General features: G+C 47.7%; 1 protein-coding gene across 1 annotated transcript in view; it reads right to left on the bottom strand.

Annotated features, from left to right (window-relative positions):
- Window positions 1-15,909, bottom strand: part of LOC104470421 (Wilms tumor protein 1-interacting protein homolog) — a gene marked incomplete at both ends in the record, with an annotated part of 72,666 nt that extends 56,757 nt beyond the window's left edge. Inside the window, one exon of the mRNA XM_010085347.1 lies at window positions 15,633-15,909. Within this exon, the coding sequence (XP_010083649.1) occupies window positions 15,633-15,909 (277 nt within the window). The remainder of the gene's footprint in view (window positions 1-15,632) is intronic.
- Between the last annotated feature and the right edge of the window lie 812 nt (window positions 15,910-16,721).

Raw genomic sequence — 16,721 nt, 5'->3', positions numbered from 1 at the left:
GAGGAGCAACAAAGAGATGTAACCCTTTCTACCTCAACTGCACTGTCTGTGCACCCATTGCTACAGAGCCCGGTGGAAACCCCACATGCAATGTCAGTGGTAAATATTCTCCCTACTACAGGCAGGAAGCAGTAGTTCAGATTAGGATCATGACAAAAGTAATAAAAGATAATTCATGCCTGACTGTGATCTGTGTGGTAGGCATTTCATGGCCTTTTAAGTTTCAGAGGGTCCACCTGTGAGAAGTGGGCACCAGAGGGGCCGCTATTGGGAAGGCAGGATGAGACCTGAGCTACCCCACAGGCTCACATCACGGTAGTGGGATCTTTCGTCTGGGCACTAGGTGGGAGCTGGCACCTCTCCCATCCAAGACCTACCCACACCAGAACTTGACACAACCCACTCCCAACTCTCCAGGCCCTGCAGTCCCCTGCTTAGACACAGCTCTTGCAGGCAAACTGCCCAGACACTGAGGACACGCAGTGCATGGAAAGAGCATGTGGGTACCCAGCTCCCAGGCAGACATCAGCTTCGGTATTCCCATGATCCAAGACAGCTGGGTCTGAACACCAGATCAAGATGCTATCGGCTTCCCTTGCCACGAGGGCCCACTGCTGGCTCATATCCAGTAGGACCCCAGAGGACCTTTCTGCAGAGCTGCTTTCCAGCCTGTGGGCCCACAGCTCAAACCACTGTACAAGGCTGTTGCTCCCCAGGTGCAGGACTTCGCATTTCCTTTTATTGAATTTCATGAGGTTCCTGTCAGCCTACTTCCCCGGCCTGTCAAGGTCCTTCTGAATGACAACACATCCACCTAGTCTATCAACCACTCCTCCCACTGTAGTACAATCTGTAAACTTGCTAGAGATGTACTCTGTCCCATCATCCAGGTCATTAATGAAGATGTTAAACAGCACTGACCCCAGTGGTGCACCACTAGTGACTGGCCTCCAACTCGACCTCATCCTGCTGGTCACAGCCCTGAATCCAGAAGCTCAATCAGTTTTCAGTCCATCTCACAGTCCACTCATCTGGTCTGTACTTCATCAGTTTGTCTAGAAGGATGTTATGGGTGACAGTATCAAAAGCTTTGCTCAAGCCAAGATCAGCAACATCCACTGCTCTCCCCTTATTCACCAAGCTTTTCGTCATAGAGGACCAGCTCAGTACCCTGCTCCACATCTCTCCTAGTCTTCCTTTTGCTCGTACATTTGCAGAAGCACTTCTTGACCTCCACATCTTTCACCAGATTCAGCTCCAGGCAAGCTCTCCTGACCCCAACTATACATGCTCAGGTAGTGTTTTTATATTCCTCCCAGGTCACCTGTCCCTGCTTCCACCTCCTATACACCTCCTTTCCACTTCTTTCTTAGGAGCTCCTTGTCCATCCATGCAGGCCTCCTGACACTCTTGCTTGACTTCCTGCGTGTCAGGATAGACCGCTCCTGAGCTTGGAGACAGCAATCCTTGGGGGAAAAAAATAAAAAATCAACCAGCTTTCCTGGACCCTTTTTCTTTTCTTCCTAGCTACTTTATAACTCCTTTAAGTCAGTAAAGTACAGAATTTATATATGCAATATCTGAAGTCAGGACAGTCTACAGGAATGTTCTCCCCCACTGTAGGTACTAGCAGAGACTGGACTTCAGTCTCAAGTAAAGCTTTCGCTAACTCAATTCACAAAAAGCTGACATGGGTAAGTAAAGAGTTACCCGTGAATATTTACACGTTCAACTCCTACTTCAAGATTTAACTCCCCAGTGGATTCTCTTTAGATTTCCAAATAAGCATAAACGCATTTCTGAGTCTGACCTTTAATCAAAACATTCAGGATCAGCACGTAAATCAGTCGTTTGGGATTTTCCTTCTCACGTGTTAAATCACTGCAGCACAACCTAATGCAACCGTTCCCTTAGCTGCAGCAAAGCCCTTTTGGAATCTCTCCTTTCACCATCTCCACTAAGAAATAAGTTTTTAAGTGTTCCTTTAAAGAAAAACCACAAAACTTCTCTTTTGCAAACTAGCTAGAAGAATTAGTGTATTTGTTGGGGGTGGGGGTTATTTATTTTTGCCTTTCTTTTAATTAGTCTTTGTTTCCAGACGAATCTAGCCTCTTCTGTAATTATATCTATGGAAATACGGGTAGCTTTTACTAAATCAATGAAGAATCTCTCTACTGTGCTACCTCCGCACAGTTAAGAGTGAAGCACAGAGTTGGTACTGAGCTGGTACCTACACATCTCTTGCTTCTCCCACTGGTGCCTTTGAGAGATGGAGGATTTTATCATATCTGCAGAAGAGCTATTTGTCCATTTTAGAAAAGGAATCATTGTTTATCCTCAATTAAAACAGATTCTGTTTCAAACTAGTACCAGTCACAAAACATCTTCTCTGGTTGTCTTCCACCACAGCCAGAAAGAGAGAGAGGTGTCTTCAAGCAACGAAAGAAAAACTAAGTGATCACTACAACTGGTTGTTCCCCATTCGTTTTCATCTGATGGAGCCATAGCTTTTATCTTGCACTGGTGACAATGACTCAGCTTGACAGGAATGGCTCGTCCAAGTCTCTAGCAGCAAGACGAGAGGATACACATGTACCCCTCTCCCTATCTTTCCTTGAACCAACAGACATGCCATAAACATGTGTGATATCACGTAAGAGTTGGCTGAGCGATTTACACCTTACTTAGAAAAATGCTGTGTTCCTTTACAGTACTAGGTTTAAATCCTGGCAGGTATCTCAGTCTTGAACTAGGTAGTATCTAAGCACCTGTTGACGGCAGAAGGACTTGCACCCAAAATCTGAAATACTGGGTGACCTCCAACCTCTTCTTCCCCTTTACAATACTGCCCAGTGCATTTCTTGCTACTATTTCTTAATGACTTGATCCTAGAGCTCTTTGAGAGAGGAAAACTTGAAATACGTTATTCCTGTTTACAATCAAGCATGCGGGCTGTTCTCTGTTCAGACCTACACTCCAGCCTGCACAGAACAGAACAACCTCATCTCACCTTTCCCCCTTGTCGAGGCTTAAAAGTTAGTGCCCTGAGCTGAAGGATAAAAACAAACATGCAACTGTTTGTTATGAAATGGTCACACTTGACCTTAGAGTCAGTCTTTACTCCTATTTAGACCCCAAGACAACGCTTACTATGTTCTCTTAAGTCAACTGCTCAGTGAGAAGCTGCAAGCTGCATAGTCCAAAAAATTCAATTTGTTTGCAGGCATATTGAATACTTTTTCTAGCTGCTAACTATTTTTTTCAGAACAGTAATGTTGGAGGAGGAAATGATGCATGCAGAACCAAGCCTGCACCAGCAGCATATCCAGGTCCCAGCAGCTCCTCTTTCTTCAAAACAGGAATGTCCACTGTTCAGGGAGATGTTTTTACAAATTATTGCCACCTGGGTGTGCAGTTCTTGTCCTTCAAGAAGGGAAGGCTCCCATCGATCTCACTGCAGTTTGTTTGCAATCCTAATCCAATTTAAAACATATACAAGCAAAATAAAACTTATGACCTAACATTCCCCTACAGTGCCCCTATAATTTGTTTCTGTGCTCAAAACGAAAACAGGTCAAAATAAAAGCAAAGTGCTTTTATAGTCACTTTCAGCTCAGCCCTGGTGCTGGCAGTTCTGGACCAATGGACAATGCCTTGATGTGACAAAAGCCTAGAAAGCAGTGGTGGTGGGGAAATGCACAAGCATAAGCTTCATTATAAATGTGAAATAACTTACTTCTCAAAAAATTAAGCAAATATTACTACATACTTGCCAGAGCTCTCAGCAGCCCCCCTCTCCTTTTTTGAATCAAAGTTCTCTCTTGCGTTCTACACGTCAGTTTGGAACATTAATTTAGAAGCTTCCCAAACACACATGCTGGTGAGCCACCCAGTCGCACCGGGCACTCCTGGAGTGACTCACCCTCTGAGGAGCTACTGCCCCGCGCCACCGTTGCACACCTCCTCCTCTCTGCTTTCAAACATCACAGCAACATTTGTAGAAACGTTGAGAGACCAGAGCAGCTACCTCCTTGCAGAAGCCATGGTCTTCATATAAGCCCACACAGGCTTGTGTGCTGAGAGGGGACAGGAGTCAAGGCAGGGACAAACCCCACCCAAAAGACTATTGGGATCAGCTGATGGACATCATCCTCACCCAACCACACAGGCTGGGAGAGCTGGAGGATGAGACACTTGGACATAAAAGGGGAAAAGGGAAAAATTATTCTGTCACTTGTTACCCCGACGTCTGCAGCTTCAGGCCCAGCTAACGTTTGCCCATGATCGTGCGCTCTCAGTAGCAGCCCAGAGCCTGCCCTTGCCCCACCAGCACTGCTGCTGCTGAGCTCTGGCTCCCACAGGTGGGACCCAGCTCCATGCTGGAAGTCCCCAGGCACAACACATGGCACTGCTGGTGGACAGGACAGTCAGGTCCCTGAATCCTCAGCTCTGCTCTGACCCAGTCACAGTGGCCTTTGGCAGCCCCCCAGCTTGTCATCCCGCCTGCAGAACAGGGCTGTAAATTCCCCATCTGGGCACACTGTGCGTACCAACCTATTTGGAAAAGTTCTAAGCCAACACTCGATATTCGTGGGGTACTTCATCAAAAAAACCAAAAGAAAGTACTTCCCCCGGACCTTGCAATGCACCCTTTCTCTGACCTTACAATAATCTAACACCAGGTTTCCCAATTTTGCCAGTCTTTAACCAAGCAAAACACCCAATAATTTCAAAGGAAGTTCTGCCCACAAAGGAGTCCATGATTTGGCCTTAAGCTCGGGAGCTAGGGTGCTTTGTTTTGTGGTGTGTTTTTTTTCTTTCTTTCATGAGCTACTGAAATGAATTAGATGGACCCAAGCAAGACGGGATCTGCAGCCAGAGCCAGGCCACCACTGTGGCCGGAGGGGTCCGAGCTGCTCCCCACTCCAACTCCCACCACCCCCATGGAGATGCCAGGTGAAGCCCCTGCAAGGTGGGGAGCAGAGGCGGCGGCAGGGAACGGCAGAGCTTCTTCACACACTCGGCACACCAGGAAGCTGATTTGCAAGTCTGCACTTGGAGCACTTCAAAGTACTTTCTTTGTGAATAAATGCAAATCAGCCTCTGGGGATCACCTCTTTCTGGGCTGGTCCTTCACGGGCCTGAACTCCTCCCAGGTGTGGAGGAAGGGCTGAGAAAGCCTTTTCCCAAAAGAGTAACATCAGTTTGCTCTTACACAGCACGCAAAGCTGTTCCAGCCTAATCCAAGCTACGCCTTCTCTTCTCCCTTTTCTTAATAGGTCAGGGAGGTTTCTTGGGTTTGTTTTTTTAAAAGAGCACGGTCTGGCACTCCTGAGTCATTCCACCCCACAGCACAAGGGCTCTCTGAAGCTCTAGGGCAATGTGGGATCTGGCGAGCGAATTGCCACGTCTCCACTCTGCCAGAAACTGAAGCACAGGGCTAACCTTGCCTTGTGCCTGCCCTGTTGCTGCCTTCAAAGCTCCAAGCCCAAACCTATGGTGGCTTTGATTTTTTTCCTCTCTGAAATGGGCAGTGACCTGCTTTGCAAGTGTTGCTTATGCAGCTGCCAGGAAGCCCTGCACCACTCTCCAAGACCAGGCAACACCTCCCAGCACAGCCACTCTCACCAGCCTCGTACAGGAATGTCTCCCTCAAAACTAACAAGAATAAGACTCAGAGATTCTCCTTCCCGGCCAAGTAAAACACCAAGGTTTTTTTCTAATTGTTTGTAAAACAGTGTCTGAGACAATACCTGATGGCCACCAAAATCTCAGGGAAAAATAACATTAGGTATCAATAAGCAGGACCTTTTATTTTGCTGAAAAGAAGGCAACCAAGGGACGTGGCAGCAGTACCCGGAACCCTCAGCACCTCATTCACAGCACACACACCATCTATAACCACCTGCACACAGAAGCAATGGGTGTCACATGCAGCACCCACATCCGTACCTGCTCCTCTGCCCTGTACATCCTCTCCAGTTTTGGGTCTTTATACCTTTAAGTGACTTCTGTTCTGGCAGAAGACAAGGAGAGGAAAAGCAGAGGATGCAGAACTCCACTTCTGGACACAACCTCTACCCCACCCTGTCAAAATCACACGCACGGAAAAGTCAGGTTCAGTCTCTGGATCTAGTCTCTTCATACTGACAGGTCAGTGCTCTGAGATGGTGGGATCCAAGCTTCTGCAACAGGGAACTTTCCTAGGATTCACACATATCTTCCATAAACCCATCTCCTACAAGCGAGCAAAGCAAATTGGAAACTCAGTGCCAACAGCTGCCTTGGTACAAGCTGAAAGAGGGCAGCAGGACTTACCAGAGCATTATAGCCCTCATTCACACCATTAACTCTACCTGCTCTATTTACATCATAATTTGTAGCAAACTAGTGTCTATCTGTCAAGATACCAAGTTCCCAGGCGAACTGCACATTGTCGTTAGAGCCAAAGCACAAAGCAGCCGTATACTCAACAGCTCCACTGTGGTTATGTCCTGGGAGGCACAGAGGCAGCTGGGCAGGCCAGGCAGAGAAACGCGGCAAGGGTAAAACATAGACATGAATTTACTTATTCCCTGATCTCTGTGGTATAATAAAAACAACTAGAGATTATTCCAAGCTGTCAGAAACAAGCCAAACATGACCCCATGACCTAATCAGGACTGTCATCAATGAGGGAGGCCTGGATTTATCAGATAAGTGTTCCATTTTCTAAATAAAAATGTAATTAGTTAATACCTTGCATAGATTATATTTTTGAGATGTCTTGAGGGTTTCAGGGTTTTTTTTCTGAGTTAAGTCACTGAGGTCTGCACAGGAGTTGCAGGGATTTTCCACCAGAGCGAGTGCATTGCTTGCTGCGAACCGCTGCTGCTTCACAGGGCTGCACCGCAGAGGCTCACCCTGCTCCAGCCAGGAACAGGTATAACAAGCCAACACACTTTCTAAGAAGACCAGCTACTGACATACACTTGAGAAAATCACATGCTTACTTCTCAAACCAGTGCAAAATCTGGGCTCTAACACACTTGGTTGTTGTGCAGCTCTGTTTTCTATTGAGTGTTTAGATCTGGGAAACATGGGTTTGATTAAAAATGGGCAACCCACCAATTGCAGAGAATTTTCACATAACTGCTTGGCAGAGAAAAGAGCTGCAACAGTTATTAGCCATTCATCAGAACTTCTGCATTGACCTCTGAGGAATTACCTGTTTCCCTCATCTACACCTGAGAATTGGGATGCTCAAGGTTAAAAGCATGGCAACTGCCACAACACAGAGAGAAACATCGAGACATCCAGTATTTTATCAATTACAGCTCTTTCTGCCTGCTATAAATAATTTCTTTGTCTCAGCTGATGCTGGGCTCCAATATCTTTTGCTTCTTCCACCTTTTTTTTTTAAATAAAAAGCCCCAATATTCTCTTTGAACTAACTTAGTTATGGAGAGGTGGAAAGAAGAGTGACAGGTGAGACAGTCCACAGAGACCGTGGGTCTAATGCTGCTGTGTTTCATGTCAACGACAAGAACAGGCAGGAGCACAGGCCACAGCACAGGCCGGGTTAAGATGCTTTTTTGAGTGGAGGAAACCACAGATAAGTGGCAAAGTCTATTCACTGTTCATTATCCCCTTGCTCAGAACCATTCCCTCAGTGATTATTTTTCAATCATTCAACATCTGGCCCAAACAAATGGATTTAGTAGGAATTTCACACCAGGAACAAAGACAGAAAAACCCCAGATCCCACTCTAATGCTACTGAGGGTGATGTCATATCCACAAGGCCAGGAAAACAGGACAAAGCCACAGCAGCAGAGACCTTGGCTGTCTCAATTCAGCCAGGTCAGCAGTTGATTTATCACAGTAACAACTAATCATACTTCTCCCCACCTTGGTCAAAATCCCTTTCTAACAAAGGTTTCCAACCAAATATGCCCTGCATGCACACTGCAGTTTTGCATGTGCAAAGGCCATGCACAAAAATGAACCTCAAATTACTCACATCTAAATTTGGGACATCCACAAACAGTTGCCTGGCCCTGCGTTTCAAGTCCAACAACACACCCCACTGATCCAAGCAGGGACCCACGTCCAGGACCAGCCTTACCCAATGCTCCCCAAAAACCTGGTACTGCCAGCACAGAGGTAACACTGACAGAGAAAGTGCAGCAGAACCATACAGCTTCCAGCTCAGGAGCTTTACTCATGGGATCCCAGTTCCCTGCACTGCACACACTTAGGGACAAGCTCGCAGCGCAAGAGCAAGGTTTATGCAATGACCACCAGAACAAAAGGGTATTTCCCATGCCTGGGAGAGGCCACAGGGTCTCCACGGACCACAGGAAATACGATCCAAGCGAGTTGCAGCATCTAAATATGCACAACTGTCAAACTGCATTTAGGAATGGCTTTTCATTTCTCTTTAATTTTGAATTTTTCTAATTTTTTCAAGTGGCCACATTAAAAGGGAGAAAACATCTTGTTTTCACTTTCCAGAAGTTCTGCGGTGTTGCAAGTGAAACAGTTCACCAATTAAATAAATGTTTGGATGGCCAAAAAGAAGGTCTGAGAGTCCCCAGCAGTTCTTCCACAATAGCTATCTACTTTTCACAAAAACGATAAACACATTCTGAAGTATGCCTTGTTCAGCCAAATTCTTAAAAGAGCAATGGCATATAGCTGGACATGACCTTTTGTAACCTATTAAATGCTTCCTCGTTGTCCATTTGATCCACTCCCTGGCTATGTCACAACAATATGTGGTATTTATATTCTTTACCTCTGCACACTGCCTTCCCTCCACTTCTCCTGACATTCACACACACATTAATCCCCTCAGCAAGCTAGATGCATTTCAGTGCTGCTGCCTGCAATTAAAGACTTCAGAATGAACCACCTCCCCCAAACCTAGCCTTAAGTATTTGTGGTGTTATTCCAACCCCATCACATACTTTTTCAAAGTCAAGTTCAAGACTTCTCACCCCCGACACTTGGAGGAACTAAATTCTCTGTGAGGTAGCTCAGCTCCCAAAAACTCATCATAGGGGAAACTAAGCAAGACTGCAGCAGCACCCATCAGCAGACCCCATGTCAGCCCAACCCTGACAAGGAGCACCAACCATGTGAGCCCAATATACCCCTTCTTCCAAGTCACACAGTAGCTGCCACTGTTGCCCCCTTCTCCCAACACCAGGGAGGGTCAGGTCTTGCAGCCACGCTGGGCGAGACAATGGCTGAGCTGCACTTGTCAGCGCACACGGAACCCCAGCAACACGGGAACACAGGTTTAAACCCAGCTGCCTACAGGTTTTCACACAAAACCTGCTGAGAACTCTTCCAGCATCTCGAATTTGTAAATAGGTGTCACTAGCAATAAATCCTTACCCCTACTTGAGTTCCCCTGTGTAAGCCCTTGCATGTTTTATATGCACAGTAGTTCTCAGCTGAGCATTAAATAAGTGTTTGTGCTCTGGGGTGCTGGGGTTCTTTCCTTAATGAGTCATAGGCCTTTTCTTAAAAGTTTGCTGGAACACAAACGTGACATAAGAGATTTAGTGAAACTGCTCCAAAAAACAAGGAATGAAGTTTCAGACAATGTGAAATACTCCAGCTGGAAGAGATACATGACTTGCTTGGCCGTTTTTCTTGCGCTCCCCTGTCTCACGGCTCAGTAACAAACAAGGCTATGCCTACAGGGAATTAAAACAATACAGTGAGGTTAATAGAAAGAGATAACACATACCACACGACAGAAATATCTGCTCCAATGTAGGAAAAAGGGACTAAATCCACTTCCAGAGACAGCATCCACACAGACACAGTGAAATATCACATAAAAATCCAGCCAAACACTGACATTTACTGGTCGATCATTAGCACATCTGCTAATTTTGTTAAGAGCTGAAGGCTGTTCCTGATCTCAAATAAGCCAACATAAACCCTGCTGCCAGCCTCGGGAGCTGTCACGCCCCTGGAACATCTCCAAGCAACCCCACATCACAGCCCCAAGTACCTCCATCCTGTCAGGACTTGAACTTTTCAGGTAGTTGAACGCAGCCCTCCAAAACGAGCCTTTTTCGCCTTGTAATAAAACTTACAGACACCACATACCTTCCTTTTTTGCTGCTTCAGTTTTGCTTCATATCATGCCTTCCCAGCCCTGTCAGAGAGGAGGCACTTTGTCCGGGATGGGCATAAAAATCAAACACCATGTTATACTATAAGAGACACCTAGTTTCTCCAGCCACAGAATAAGAAATTATTTTGGCCACAACTAATGCCGACAGCAGAACCACTCCACTCTAGCAGGCTGTGAGACAAAGCACAGACTTCAGTACACCATAGGAGCGGCTGCACCTCCTCCTCCACCAGCAGGGTCCCACAGGATCCGAGCACGTTCACCCAGAAGGACAGTGGCCCAAGCACCGGCTGGCAAGCAGCCCTTGTCTGACAGCACTGCAGGATTACATCCTCTGCCAGTGCCCAAGCTGGGGTCCAGGACAAAGGAGACACCCCTCCAATGCCGTGGGGCTCCAGACACTGCTGAGGAAAACCCCAGACCCTAACTCTGCCAAGACGCTTTGAAGCACTGTCCTGGGATAGCTTTTGGGACATACGACGTAGGTAGGAAGCCAAGCCTAGACTTACCAAATTTCTGCAAAAATGTTTTGGTTTTAGTAAAACTGTTTGGCTTGTTGCTGCTGTTGTATTTTCTTTCCACTGCTGAACAACCCTTTTAAACATCTGAAAATTACTTTGCCAGATTTTTTTTTCTTGTTTTTATAATAATTTTAGAATTTGGCAAATGCTCTTGCTTTGAGAAGGCTTTCTAAACATCCAATATCCACACGGCTATAACAGAGACATCTACATCCTACTTTATTAACCATGTACATTAAGGATTTCAGCCGAGGCCAACATCTTTGTTGCTGCCACCAAGCCACTGGCAGGAGCACATTAAGTTGTATTATTTACACATTTCAAATGTAAAAATGACAACTTCAAGGAACCTTTCCACTAAGAAACATCAACTTCAACCACATTGTAACTACAGCTACTTTGACAGTTACCTGTCCCTTCACAACAGGGTCACGTTTCTTCTCTGCGAAACACAGCAGCCACACAATCCATTCACACACCACCACGTAAGAATTCCCAGTGTGTGATCTAACAACGAACTGGGACATCCAGACACAAATCTTTGTGGAAGATCAGGCACAGAGGCTAGGTAAACAGCTGCCAATGCAAGTGAAACTCCACTAGAGAACTGTTTTTTACTTTGAATCTTGCTTAGGGTGCCTCCCTGACCCCCCCAAGAGGGTGTAGCTGGATGAGGTTTTTTTTGGAGGGTGGGCACAGGGGGAAGGGTGTGTTTCAAAGCCTGACGTTACCTCTGGGAATTTTGAGAGCCTTTTACTCAAAGAATGCAATACAGACCTGGCTTGAAGTTTGTGACAGAGCCCTAAAAACTCAGCAGATGTAGGAAACTGCTCAGTGTTCCACACAGTGGAGCAGCCCCATGGCTCTGCCATCACCAGGGGCACAGCACGCTCCAAACCAAACCGCAACACAACTCCACTCAGCCCTTGCAAACAACCAATATCCTTTCCACAAGGATACAGGTGAAACTTCCACACCCATTTTGCATGTAAACAATCCTGGTTACTTCAGACCCACAGAGCTGGATGGCTTGTCCCTTCCCTCCCCCTTGCCACCTGGCTGCACCACCCTGCGACTCAAAAGCAACCACATACCATGTTCACAGGGGTACACACACAGGTGCATTTCCCAAATCATAAGGTGACAGGAAAGGGCAACAATTAAACCAGGAGTTACCATAGCACAGCGGTGCATAAGCCTATGCCAACTCTTGTATTACACATCCAAACCTCTGTATTGGGAACCTCACCCGTGGCAGCCCCAATAAAACATGTGGTGGTTCTTTGGAAGTCACCAGCCTCTCCTGCATGCAGCGCTTTTTTAACAATGCAGAGAGAACCCAAGAGTGAAAGCGCAGAAAAAAACAAACAAAAAAACATTAGCCATCAAATAATACCCCTACTTCCTGCAACTGAAGGTAAGAAAATAGTTGTCCCCATTCATAACACATGCTTCTGGGCAAGTTGCAGTTGCCCAAATTTCCATTTAATGTTAATTGCACATTATGTTTTATTAAGTGCTAGATGCATGTAAACACACATATTCCACATCTCTCCCCTCCTGTTATGTGTGACATAGTTTATCACTTCCCAGCTTCAGGGAGCCTCACAAGCATGTGCACAGCCAGCAGGTACCACAAGAAGCCATCTAGGACCACTCCCACATCCTTCACAGGACATTCCCTACCACAGACAAAAAAAAAGACTTTTTTCCAGCTCTGCTGACTTGTGTTATCACACTTACTTTTTGCATCCTCTTTGTTGTCTTGAGTGGTTTCTACATTCTCTGGTCGCACCTTCCTACTCCTTCCTCCCTTTGGACAACCCTCCAGCTACAGGCTTTCCCTAGCGCTATTTACCACTATTTTCTTGACTCATTCAGCCCATCATTCACTCTCTCCCCCTCTCCTCTACTCTCCTGCACACAGAGCAGCACCACTGACTCTCCCCTTCGCACACACGCAGCCTGCACTGCCCGTTGTCCCTGTGCAGGATCAGTGACAGCAGGGCAGCCCCCCAGCAGCTGTGAGCCACCAGGATGCTGCCACTTCTCGCACTGGATGCCACCAACCTGACCACAAGGAACAGACAGCCCGCGTTGGGCGATGGCTGCAGCACAGCAGGGGCTGCCGGGAGCACGCGATCGCTGCCTGCGTCCTTCTGTCCGCTCTCCTTCCATTTCTGACAACGTACCAGCAGAGCCACAGGACATACAGAGAGATTTGCTCAAAAACAACAGCCAAATCAGCATGACTGTTCAGCATGATGACACTTCCCTGCCTGGCAGATGACAAGCCATAGGTTTGCAGTCAGTCTCACAAGGACCACTTTGACTTGGATGGGTGTGCTAAAATCCAATTTTTGCCTTAAACTGTCTTTTTCAACACTGAAACATCAGACTGAACAATTCTGCAAAGTAAATAGAATTTAAGCCAGCGCCTGAGCTGATGACTTTCTAACACCCACAAATGTCCTGTTGACATCTCAGGATGCACATTCAATTTAAAACATCCCTGAAACACAACTTTGACAATTCACCTCATCACATGTGAATGCTCAGCTGAGAACAGTTATGAAAGTGAGTGAAAGAACTTTTTTATTACCTCTCTTCTCAGCATCTGCCACTAATCCAAGCACATTTACTAAACTGCCAGTACCTTGACAGGGGACAGATGGGGGTCTCAGAGGGTTGAGGATGAAGCAGTTGGGGCAGGGGTTGCTTAGGAAGCAGCTACAAAGGAATGAAGTCTCACAGCTGTACCCAACCTCGCTGCAGGCTGCTGCCAAAGGAACGGTCTTGGCGTCCTGGAGCCCTCTGTCTGCACCCTCTCCCTAGGGTCAGCTCCGGCCACCTCACCCACAGGGATGAATTGGATGGAGCAGCTCACCAATCCAGCTCAAAACAACCCTCCCTCTCCCCTTCCTTCCCTGCAGGCTTCATTTTCTGTAAGATCAGTGAGCGCATGTGGCTGCAACGTGCTGGTGGGAGCACTTGGAAGTGGCAGGGTGCTACCTCTCAGCTGTGCAACGGGGCTAGAGCAGATGCAGAGCACTCCTTTTGCAGCACTGTCATCCTCAGTCAGATCAAACCAACTGCGGAAGGGCGTTCTTGTTTTCTCTGCAGATGCACTGAAGCCTGCCAGAAGAAAGGGGAGGATGGAGAGGGCGAGGCAGTAAAGCTCCCAGCACAGTGCTGCTCAGAGCTGTTCACACCAACACGGGCAGGAGATGGCTGTTAGTCCCCCAGATGCGCTGGGCTGCACACTGCGTGGCTGCCGCAGAGCCTCTCCAATGCTCAAACTCTGTACATATTCTCCATCTTGTATTTATCTACCCCAGACCAGAGGTTCCTCCTGAGGCAGAGCAGTGAGCTGTGGGAGAGCAGCCAGGGACCACCAGAACTAGCACTAGCACGGTTAGGGGAACACTCAAAGTGACCCACAAACAGAACAAGGGCAGGGTAGTGTTCTTCCTCCGAACAGGACTGGTCAGACACTTGACCTCAGGTTGAAAACACTGCTCAATTTTTCAATAAAATTTTTTGGGGGGCAGGGCACAGACACAACACACAACAGAACATGGTAAAATTACCAGTGTCCTCATATGAGCATTTACTCACTAGAAATTGAGTTCATCTAACCAAGGCACACTAAGCCATCTCCTCTGCTCCCTCTCCCTTGTTAGACTACTGGCTCAACACCTGTGTTCTCCTTGGGCATCACAGAGGAGATCACGCCTTCGGACTGTGCTAGACGCCAGCGCTAAGGGAGTAAACACATAAGCAGACTTCAGCTGTAGCATGTGCAAGCTGCTACAGAAATCAATGCACTTCTCCCTGCCTCCCTTTACTAATATCCTTTAAGATGCTCTCAGGTGAATCAAACTACATAGCAGACTTCTGCCCATTCTGTTCTCACTCTCCTTGTCTCTGACCCATCCCTGACAACCCTTGACACACTTGCTCAGACAAAGCTCAGCATTTACCTCCGCAGGTGATCTGAATCAAAAATGTGGGATCAAGCCCACCAGGATTTATCAAAACCTCAACAACTCAAAAATCAACTTCCCCTTTTAAAGCACCCCAGTTCTCCGAGTTTCATCTGCTTCCAGGGTACAAGTCACAGCAGCACTTCTTTGTGCTGCTACAACAGATCCCTACAGAGCAGCTGGTCCGTATGCTCTCTAGGCATAAAGGCTCAAGCTCACTGCTGATCCTACACAGAGCACATCTGCCAAGGTTTAGGGCATGCTGCAACACGTTGCTACAGAACATACCTGCAAGTAGTGACACTAGCAACAGGCAAGCTCTTATGAACATGAAAATCCCACACATAACACAGATTCCCAGGACTGCTCCTGGAGTCCCTGATCACACACCCAGGTTCCCTGGGCACTGGAAACCCCTCTCAGAGGCTCAGGACAGCTATAACTTGTTTCTTACTCTGATTATTTGTCAGTCTCCCACTGTACACCGCATAGATTTTGAAGGCAACATTTCCTGCAGTTAGTGTGTTAACAAGCCCTCCCATCCAGCTTCTGCAAGTAATCTGAAGTGAACCGTTACTGCTCTCAGCTGTGAGGAGTGCCACACCAGGTGCCAGACCCTGCAGAAGGCGCAGCAGATTACTATCAGCCTTCCTATCAGCCCCACACAGGATGGAGGGAGGCAGCAAGCGCTGTGCGCAGCTTCTTTTGTCTGGGCACAAGAGCCTGTAGAAACAGCCGCTGCAGTTCAGGGAAGGTTTTCCTCATAGGAGAGGGTACCGCTCACTGAGCCACCTCTGCTGCTCCACACAGGTCTGTCTCACTACGAGCATTTCACAGACACTTGCGAGGAGCCCAGCAACTCGTCCCTCCCATGCAGAGCGCACTAATGCTGTGCCACACGCAGTCTGAATCCTCGTGTTTGAATCAGTGACCAACGTAATGCACGCCTCCATCCTCGGCAATGCTCGTGTCAGTCAGAATCACGCACCGCCAGTGAGCCTCTCCCCAGCACCCAGCAGCACACAAAGGCACACAGATAACCGTCCCTCAAAGGCCACAGATGGGGGCTGGCTCATCCGCAGCCCCTCATCTTCCCAGGCCTCTTTCTCCTCCTCTGCCGGGAGCTCCTGCACAAGAGCCCTCACTGCAACCACTCCCAAGGGCTGCCCAGGTCCAGCAGTCGCCCAGCTCATCCAGTTTCCAGTGGAGGATTTGCACGTTCCAGGATCATCTTTAAAAGGCATTTTGGCTTTTTCCACACAGTACTAAGTGAAAAAGACAGAGGAGCTTAATCCTAACTATTGCAACTACAAACACGTTCACTCATTTTAAGAAGTTACTTTTGTTCTATAAAGCAGCAACCGAAGTTCAGGAGATGACCAACAGGCTAATTTAGTCCCAGCAAGGACCGAGGGCTCCCCTCTCCCCCAAACTTCTCTCCCATCCCAGGGAGGACACTGACCCCCACCAACCTCGTGCAGAGCAGAACCTGTAAGGCCTTGCGGGGGAAGAAACAATGCCGGGGCTCCCACAGGCACTCTGAACTAGCACAAAGATTTTATTGGAACAAGGCACTAAAAATTGCTTCACCAGCCACACTTATCACCTATAAAAGTTATCACAGGCAGCCTGGGAGCACAACTGCAAATGCCACAGCCTCAGGGATGCTGGAGGTTGTCGAAAGCCCTAACAGCAGAAACAGCCTCTGTAACACCTCAGACAAGTCTCCTGTCCACACGTGGAATGGGAAGCGCCCAGCACACATCCTGGCAAACCACCTAAGGAACAGGCGGGAGAGAGATCAAGCACCAGGAACGAGATACGGTGCAATCACTGCTGACACCAGTTAGACAAACGGCATTTGAAGCGATACAGGACTTCAGCAGGTACCTAGTCCAGAGCAGCCCCGGGCATCACAAGCTCGCCTTTCCCACATCCGAACCCCCCTGCTCCAGGCAGGCCCCACATATCGCCGCCCTTCAGCCACTCACCCCCTCCAGCCCCGCAGCTGCCCGCAGCCCAGCCGGCGGGTCACTCACCGAAGTATTCCTTCTTCATGTGCATCTCCAGCTCCTTC

The sequence above is a fragment of the Pterocles gutturalis genome, unplaced genomic scaffold (assembly GCF_000699245.1).
Source record: "Pterocles gutturalis isolate BGI_N339 unplaced genomic scaffold, ASM69924v1 scaffold175, whole genome shotgun sequence".
NCBI classification, from domain to species: Eukaryota; Metazoa; Chordata; class Aves; order Pterocliformes; family Pteroclidae; genus Pterocles; species Pterocles gutturalis.
The sequence above is the reverse complement of the archived record's forward strand: the minus strand, read 5'-3'. Positions and strand labels throughout refer to the sequence as shown.